At 57.6% G+C, this 9,213-nt stretch overlaps 2 protein-coding genes across 2 annotated transcripts; one reads left to right on the forward strand and one right to left on the reverse strand.

Annotated features, from left to right (window-relative positions):
* Window positions 1–315: 315 nt before the first annotated feature.
* On the forward strand, window positions 316–2,366 carry PRDX2 (peroxiredoxin 2). The gene is made up of 5 exons (XM_007954402.2): window positions 316–418; window positions 509–662; window positions 1,273–1,395; window positions 1,548–1,678; window positions 2,281–2,366. Exons 1-5 carry the CDS (start codon window positions 316–318, stop codon window positions 2,364–2,366), a joined length of 597 nt encoding a protein of 198 aa, XP_007952593.1.
* A 3,936-nt stretch (window positions 2,367–6,302) lies between these two features.
* On the reverse strand, window positions 6,303–7,346 carry JUNB (JunB proto-oncogene, AP-1 transcription factor subunit). The gene has a single exon (XM_007954403.2). The coding sequence runs from the start codon at window positions 7,344–7,346 to the stop codon at window positions 6,303–6,305; it is 1,044 nt and encodes a 347-aa protein (XP_007952594.1).
* Window positions 7,347–9,213: the final 1,867 nt, after the last annotated feature.

Below are 9,213 nucleotides of genomic sequence, written 5' to 3' on the forward strand. Positions count from 1 at the left end.
ATAGCCGTGCTCCCAGCCCACTGCTCTTGGGGCCTTCATTGTCCCCTCCCGGCACTCGGAGCTTGCGCCACTGCGCTCGGGCCTACAGGCTAAGGGGGCCGGACAGCAGCGGCCAGGCCTCTGGTGCTCTCTGGTCAGGGGGCGGGTCTCAGCAGCCTCAATGACGCGCAGACCCTGTATCGGGGAGGGTGGGTGCCAATGGTGCTGCCTTTGCGCTAACTCCGCATGCAGCATGACCTTGGGAAGGGAAGACAAAGGGTCTCCTGGGTGCGCTGACCGGGCAGGGGCGGGGTGGGGGGGTCTCAGCTTTCAGTCATGGCCTCTGGCAACGCGCACATCGGAAAGCCCGCCCCCAGCTTCCAGGCCACTGCAGTTGTGGATGGCGCCTTCAAGGAGGTGAAGCTTTCGGACTACAGAGGTGAGGGAGGCCTGGAGGGGGCTCAGGGAGTGTGGGCCCAGGCATAAGAGGGTCTGGGTCCTAACTCCTCGTTCACTCCCACCAACCCAGGCAAGTACGTGGTACTCTTTTTCTACCCGCTGGACTTCACCTTTGTGTGTCCGACCGAGATCATTGCATTCAGCGAGCATGCCGATGACTTCCGCAAGCTGGGCTGTGAGGTGCTGGGGGTCTCTGTGGACTCTCAGTTCACCCACCTGGCTTGGTATGAGGGGGGACGGTAGGAGGGTGAGGTGCAGTTAGGCCCACACCTTAGGGTCCCACATGGCTGCATGGCCATTGCTCAAGTCTGGGCCTCCCTCTCCCCATCCTGAACATAATGCAAATAATGACGCCCAGTTCTTAATGCTGATGACGATAATTAGCATTTGGAAAAATAATTGCTTGGCGCCTGACAGTTGCAGATGCTTTATCTCACTTAGTCGTTGGGAGGCAGGCTGTATTGCCCCACTCTATGCAGATGAAACTCCAGTTCAAGGAAGTAAAGGGCTGGGTCCAGGTCACAGGGTTAGAGAGGACTGGGACCCAGCACATGCTCCCTGCCTCACGCTGGAAGTGAGGAGCACCTGTGAAGGTGCTACCCTAGAACTGTAGTGCCAGCCTGTGTGCTTTAGGCTTCCAGCCACCAGATACCACCCCTCCACCCATTTCAGGGTGGGGTGGGTGGAGCTTCCAGGGCTCTGCTCTAAAGCCCCTTATCTCTCACCTCCAGAGCCCCCACTCCAGTCAGTCATTATCTCACCCGGGGCCCACAGGGTGAGGACCCTGCTGTGCCAGGCCTCCTGAAGTCCCAGTGCTGTCTCCCTAACCCCTAGGATCAACACTCCCCGGAAGGAGGGAGGCCTAGGCCCCCTGAACATCCCCCTGCTGGCTGATGTGACCAGGAGCTTGTGCCATGATTATGGTGTGCTGAAGGAAGATGAGGGCATTGCTTACAGGTATTACGGGACCCTGAGGCAGGCTCAGGGAGCCTCATCCCCAGGGTGAAGGGACTACCTCTCTGCTCCCAGCCCTGTGGACTGCAGAAGATGGTGCTCCCTATTCTGGTCGGGAGTTCCTGGCTTCTCACTGTGAGCCCTGATGTCTTCAGGGGCCTCTTTATCATCGACGGCAAGGGTGTCCTTCGTCAGATCACGGTCAATGACCTACCTGTGGGGCGTTCTGTGGATGAGGCTCTGCGGCTGGTCCAGGCCTTCCAGTACACAGATGAGCATGGGGAAGGTGAGTGGTTCACATACAGTCCTTGTCAGTCATGCAGACATTCACTGCCTCCCCTGCCACCTGAGCAGCACAATGTTAGGACCCCAAAGAGGATTCAGCTCAGGGCTTGTCTTTGGGAAATGCCTAGTCCAGTGGGGGAGACCCCAACTCAGTACAACACAAGGATGAGAAGCTGGGAGGTGATACAAGCCGTAGAGATAACTGAAGAGGTGCATATCAAGTCAGGCTTAAATAACGTTAGTTGGATCACAGTGCCTTCTCACGTGGAAGGGACTATCTGCCATAGACTCTTAAAGTCCATGGGAGCTGAGCTGAGCTGAGGGACTGAGATGAAGTTGAAAGGCCAATGAAGAAATTAAAAATAAGAACAGGAAAAATATCAGCCAGAAAATACTGCAGCTAGGCCTGTGAGACTAGCCACAGACAACAGAATGGTAATGGAACAGAGGGCTTCTCTCAACATGCAATTTCTTAGGCTTGGACCACTAGGCCCTGAGGTTTTTCTTCTGCAACTCAGGCTCTGGTTTTGCTTCTGATGGCCCCCGACTGCTGTCCCTGCTTGAACACGGGGCTCACGCATGCTTCCCTGTGTCTTCCCACAGTATGTCCCGCTGGCTGGAAGCCGGGCAGTGACACAATCAAGCCAAATGTGGACGACAGCAAGGAATACTTCTCCAAACACAACTAGACTAGCAGGCAGGGGACAAGTTTGGGTCCTCTGTCACCACCTGTGCCCCTGTCTGGGTGCCCCATGGTGCCCCAGAAAAGGCTAAGCCTATCCTCTTGAAAGTCCTCAATCTGGGACCCCAGGGGGCTAGGCTAAGGCTTTCTCATGCCCCCACGTGGGAGCTGACGAGTAGTGGCCCTCCCTTCCCCAGAGCCCACCCTTTGGGGTACAGGTCTAATAAAGCATTAGGAACAGTTGAGAATCTGTGCACGTCTCGTCTGTCCTTGCAACATCCCTCAACCCCATGTGCTCTCCCCTCTGGTCTTGGAAACTGATTCTGTAGTTACTTGTCTCTACCACAAGGTGGCAGCCTTACATCATGCGCACTGTTAACGCCTTACTCCTTCCGCCTGAGCCTGAGGGCAGTTGTGGGAGGCGCTGTGTGCTCTTCTGAGGAGCATTTTCTGCGCGTTCTACACCCTGATACCTGGCCTTGCAAGGGAAGGCCCATACTTTGTCATCATGCAATCTGGGTTCAAATGCCGTTTAATAGTTGTGATCTTACCTAGGTTTCCTCATCAGTAAAATTAGAATGAAGAGGAGACCAACCAAACTCACTATGCAAGTAAAAGGAGATAAAGTGTGTGAAGCCCAGTGCCAGGTCCCTGCTTTGTTGTTGTTAGGTGCCGTCCGGTCAGTTCCGACTCATAGTGATCCTATGTGTTACAGAACAAAATTCTGCCTGGTTCTGCGCCATCCTCAAAATGCTATACCTGAGCCCATAGTTGCAGCCACTATGTCAGTCCATGTCATTGAGGGCCTTCCCCTTCTTCACTGACCCTCCACTTTACCAAGCATGATAGCCTTCAGAGAATGGTCCCTTCTGACAACATGGCCAAAGTGGGTGAGTCCAAGTCTGGCCACTCTCCCTTCCTAGGAGTGTTCCCACTGCACTTCCTCCAGGACAGATTGGTTCATTCTTCTGGCAGTCCATGATGCTTTCAGTATTCTTCCACAACACAACTCAAAAGCATCAACTCTTCTTTGGTCTTCCTTATTCATTGTCCAGTTTTCACATGCGTATGAGGTGATTGAAAACATGGTTTGGGTTAGGTGCACCTTAGTCTTCAAAGAGACATCTTTGTTCTTTAAAGAGATCTTTTGCAGCAGGTTTGCCCAGTGCAATATGTCGTCAGATGTCCTGACTGCTGCTTCCATGGGTGTTGACTGTGGGTCCAAGTAATATGAAATCTTTGACGACTTCCATCTTCTCTCCATTTATCATGATGCAGCTTATTGGTCCAGTTGTGAGGGTTTTTTTTTAATGTGTGGTGTAATTCATATTGCAGACTGTAGCCTTCAATCTTCATCAGTAAGTGCTTCCAGTCTTCTTCACTTTCAGCAAGCAAGGTTGTGTCGTCTGCATGTCACAGGTTGTTAATGAGTCTTTCTCCAATCCTGATGCCACATTCTTCTTCATATAGTTCAGCTTCTCAGATGATTTGTTCAGCATACAAATTGAATAAGTGTGGTAAAAGGATACAACCCCGACACACTCCCTTCCTGATTTTAAACCATGCGGTATTCCCTTGTTCTGTTCGAATGACAGCCTCCTGGTCTATGTACAGGTTCCTCATGAGCACAATTAAGTGTTCTGGAATTCCCATTCTTCTCAATGTTATCCATAATTTGTTATGAGCCACACAGTTGAATGCCTTTGTATAGTCCCTGTTTAGGGCCCAGTTAATGGTTACCAGGATGATTGCCTTGGGCAGGATGAAGCCCAGCTGATGGGGACCCAGTCCTGAGCTACAGCCTCTGCTATAGGCTCCGTGCTACTTCAGCCTGTAAGGGCTGCCTGTCTATCCATGGTGTGAAGGAGTAAGGATAAGGTGAGAGGCAGGTGTTAGGAACAAGTCTGTGTTCCCAATGGTTACCACACTATTGTAGTTTGATGCTGTGTGGGTTCAGACAAGTGACTTTGCCAATCTGATCCCCAATTTCCTTCCACAGAACAAGGCTGATACACTCATTTAATCCACAGTCCCATTACTACCCAGGCTAATCTCCTCCAAGGGTCACTCATCTCTCTTAGAATTTAATCTACACTCCTCTTCAAGGCCTATGAGGCCCTGTGTGGCCTTCTCTGACCTCATTTACTCTGTCTGTGGCTCAGTCAATTCCAGCTACTTTGAAGCTTCTGGCTGTTTTTTAACAGGCTGATCTTGTTCCGGCCACAGGAACTTCGCAAGTGCTGTTCCCTCTGCCTAGCACGCTCTTCCTGGGATTTTCTCAGGGCCACTTCCTTCAAATCTGAAAAAACACCTCACTAAATAAAGGTCCACCCTCCCAATGCACTCTCCGAGGCAGCTCCATCACTCTATGGCCTAGAGCTGTTTTTGGCCTCCCAGCACTTATCACCATCACGGAATCATATTTGCTTGTTTATTGTCTGTCTGCCGTGGTCTGGGTTGTGTTTCCAGAGCCTGGTTGTTCAGTATTTGATAAACGAATTAATGATGTGCCTGTCCTTCCCACCCCACCCCTGTGTTCCGGTTTCTCGCTGTTTTTCTCCGCAGCTCTGAGGCTTCCAGCCTTTTACGCAGCCGCCCCTCACCCGTCCCAGCAGCAGGGGAGGGAGCCTCATGCGAGGGCGGTAGCGATGCCCGGCGGCCCGAGCAGCCGCCCCGGCAGGACCAGACCTGGCAGTCGCCCTGCTCCCGGCCTGGCACCCGGGAGGGGAAACTGGCAGGCGGGCACCGCCCTTCCTGACGGGGGTAGGGTGGGGGACGGCGGCGGCGGCGGCGGCGGCAATGGCGCGGAGGCAGCTGCAGTCCCCCGCCTGGGTCAGGTCAGACTGAGGGGGCGTGGAAGCGACCAGGCCGCGGCGCCAGCCTAATGGAGGAGCCGGGGGGTGGTTCCCCGGGGCCCAGGAGCGCGGCCCGCCCACCGCAGGCGCTCTGGACCCAAGCCTGGGGCTTTCCGTGCCTGGGCAGCCGCCTGCTCGGGAAAATCCCAGCCCCCTTCCCGGCGCCTCGGCCTTGCCGGGCAGAGCGGGGGAGGGGATTCCCGGAATCTGCCCAGAGACCGCCGGCGCGTCACTGGATAGAACCGATCCATATACGGGCAGCGCTTCCGCTGCGTCAGCGGGGAAAGCCCCGGCGCGCGCGGCTGGGCGGGGCCGCGTCTGCGCACTACGCGTCTCGCCCCTGGCATGCAGCCCCGCGGTGCTGTGCTGTTGGACCACTGCCCGCCATGGACCTTCCAACCCCCGGGCACCAGGAGACTCACGGAAGGGGGCCTGGACGCCCAGGCTGGGGCCCCAAGATACGTGGACAGGGCTGGAGAGAGGGACATAAGTACTGGAATGAGCCCCAAACAGCGGTGGGGTGAGGGCAGCTCAATCTTCTCCTCCCTCCGCCCGCCAGCCTTGGAAAAAAAAAAGACTCCAGAAATTAATAAAGAACCATTTTTTTTTTACTTAAATAAATTCAATAAAAAGTCAGAACAACAAACGCACACACACACACAAACACATCTTAAAATAAACTCTTGAGACCAGATGCCTATTTCTTCTCCACAGTACGATGCAGAGGGGGGAGGGTAGGGGGCGGGGGTCCCCTCCCCAGTGTTCCCTTGGGCTTGAGTACCAGGCGGCGGGGCCAGCTCCGCCGCGGTCGCCCCTCCTCCCCTCCCTGTTAAATACACAAATATATTATATTCAATATGAATCGCGTCTGTTTCCAGCAGAAAAAAAAAAAAAAAAAAAAACGTTGAAGGGGAGCTTGTAAACGTCGAGGTGGAAGGATTGGGCGAGAGCGGGCGGGCCCGAGTCCAGTGTGGTTGTGGCGCCCCCGGGCCCCGGGGCGGATGTCCATCGCCTGCCTCCTCGCCCCCCTGGGAGGCGTGCGCCCAGCCGTCCAGTCTGGAGAGGTGTCCGTACGGGGTGGGGGGCGCTCAGAAGGCGTGTCCCTTGACCCCCAGCAGCAGCTGGCAACCGTTGCTGACGTGAGTCATGACCTTCTGTTTGAGCTGGGCCACCTGCTCCCGGAGGAGGCCGGCAGTGTTCGACAGCCCCGCGTTCTCGGCCTTGAGTGTCTTCACCTTGTCCTCCAGGCGTGCGATGCGCTCCAGCTTCCGCTTCCGGCATTTGGTGGCCGCCAGCCGGTTCCGCAGCCGCTTGCGCTCCACTTTGATGCGCTCCTGATCTTCCATGTTGATGGGGGACACCGGCGGCGTGGCGTCGCGGCTGCGAGCCTCTGGCACCGTCTGTGGTTCCTCCTTGAAGGTGGAGGCGCCGCGGCCCAGGCCCAACTGCGCAGGGTGGCCGCTGGCGAAGGGCGGTGCGTGTGGGAGGTAGCTGATTGTGGCCGTCGGGTACGAACTGCCGGTCCCGACGGCGGCCCCGGAACCTCCGGAGGATGCAGAGGCCGGGGAATAGCTGCTGAGGTTGGTGTAGACCGGAGGCGGCTCGGAGCCCGCGTAGACGCCGCCGGGGCCGGCCGGGGGACCCCCGCTGGCTCCTAGGGACACGTTGGGGGGCGTCACGTGGTTCATCTTGTGCAGGTCGTCCAGGGCTTTGACAAAACCGTCGGCGAAGCCCTCCTGTTCCTCGGTGACGCCTCCCCCTGCACTCCCTGAACCTCCGCCGCTGCCACCCCCACGGGGGTAAAAGTACTGTCCTGGTGGCGTGGGTGTCGTCGTGATTACGCCGTTGCTGTTGGGGACGATCAGGCGCTCCAGCTCCGACGAGGCAAGCTTGAGAGACGCGCCCGAGTCCGAGCCCTGGCCAGAAAAGTAGTTCCCTCCGCTGCTGCCCTCTGGTCCGGGGCCCCGCGCGCCGGCAGCTTTAAGGCCTCGATAGGGATCGGCCAGGTTGATCGCCAGGCTCGGTTTCAGGAGTTTGTAGTCGTGTAGAGAGATGCCGCCAGGGGCTCGGCCGTAGCCCGCCGTTGCGTATGAGTCGTCGTGGTAGAAAGGCTGTTCCATTTTAGTGCACATCCGGGCGGCCCGGCGGGCTGGGGGGAGGTGGTCCCTGCGGGGCCTCCCCAGGCCTCGCTGCCGCGAGTGGCGCACTGTCCGCGGCAGTGGCCGGACTGGGTATCGGGACGCGCGTTCCTGGGTACTGGTTCGGGGAGGGAGCGGCCAGCCGGTGGCTGTGCCCGAAAGCTCTACCCGGCTCCCCGTGTCCTTCTCGTCCTGTCTGGTGCACTCGCTTTCTCGGCGTCGCTTCCCCCTGCTCCCCCGTCCCCAGCAGGATCGGACGTTGGCCTGGCTGCGTTCAAGGTCCCGGCCGCTCAGCCGAGCCTCTGGTCTTTATATGGACTGTCAGCTACGGAAGTGCGTTCGGATTGGCCGCCTCCCGAGCCCGGCCCCCGCGCCCCCCTCCTCGAGCGTGGGGAAGGGGTGGAGGCGGCTCGCGTCACTGTCAGGAAGCGCGTGTCCTTGTAAACAGCGGCCACGGGCCGGGTGGCGCGGCGCGGCGGCAGGGGAGGAGCTGGGGGACCCTGGAGTGCGCGAGGAAGGAGCTGCTGGGGGTCACGAAGCACCCGGAGGAGGGGCTGAAAGGGGGGAGCGATGGCTCCCTTAGAATATACAGGAGGGAAAGGAGGACTGACTAGAGAGGAAGTGTGGGTGTCCCAGGGTGTACGCTAAGGCCTGAGGGACCCAGAGTATTTGAAAGGGGTTGGGAGGCTGAGAATAATACACTGAAAGCCTCAAAAAAAAAAAAAAAAAAAAAAAGGCAGAGAGGGCTGAAGCGGGTAAATGGTGAGGGAGAAGGATATGCCTGGCACAGGAGTTTTGTGGGGGTCCTGGAATTTTCACAGGCGGAACTTAACCCAGAAAGATTGAGAAAGGGAAAGATTTTAAAGGATACACAGAAAGGAGCTAAAGGACCCATTGTACAAGAGACCAGTAGGGGTGCTTGCATCCATAGGAGCGTCTGAGGGCCCTCCCTAAGTGAAGAAGGAATGAAGATGGAGGAATCTAGATATGCGAAAAGTGAGTGTAGTCTAGGGTACACTGGGCCAGGGGAAATATGTGGAGTAGGGGACTAGGTTGGGGGGTGTCACTGGGGTCATCTGAGAAGCCCTGATGGAGAGTTAGAAAAGCTGGGACACCATTCATAGCTGACAGAACAATGACAGGAGACTCCCCAGCTGAGATATGCGAAAAGGAGGGGGGCTCTCAGGACCCTGGGGATCAGGACATCCTGGGTCTTCCACCCCCAGCGTGGTGGAAGACCCACAGGCGCCCAGTTCAATGGCCTCCCCCAGTGACCCTGGGCTTGCCCGACACCGTGTCAGCTCTCAGACCCGGGACCCAACCCGATGCCCAGGGCGCGGTCGCCCAACCCCACTCCCTTCCTTAGAAACAGGCTGGGGAAAGACAGCGGAGGCAGGAAATGTGGCAACAGCCCCCGGGGAAGGAGCCCGGCCCTGCCTCCGTCACTCGTATCCTACCGGACCGTGCACCCCACCCTGGGTCCGGCCGGCTTCCATGCCTCAGAAGAGGAACCTGAGCTTGCGACCCCAGCCCAAGCCTGGGCGCGCCAGGCCCGCCCAGCCGCAGAAACCTCCTATCACCGACCCCCACCCCAGAAGTGGTTCCGCTCGCGGCTCCTGCAGGCGACCGCGGAGGCAGCATCGAGACCGTTCCATTATCCCGACAGAGGGGGGCGCAGCCTGGGAGCGGGGCTTGGTCGCCATGGCAACGGCCAGAGTCCGCGGGCAAAGACTGGGGGTGGGGCGGCCCCCGGAGTTGCTCTCCTCGACGCCCATATTAGGACACAGGAAGGGGTGGGGCCAGCGCTGTCCCGGGGCCCCAAGCCAGGAGCCACGAACCCCAGTATCTGCCAGGTCCCAGG

This window comes from Orycteropus afer, unplaced genomic scaffold (assembly GCF_000298275.1).
Source record: "Orycteropus afer afer isolate SDZICR_OR568_19922 unplaced genomic scaffold, OryAfe1.0 scaffold00460, whole genome shotgun sequence".
NCBI classification, from domain to species: Eukaryota; Metazoa; Chordata; class Mammalia; order Tubulidentata; family Orycteropodidae; genus Orycteropus; species Orycteropus afer.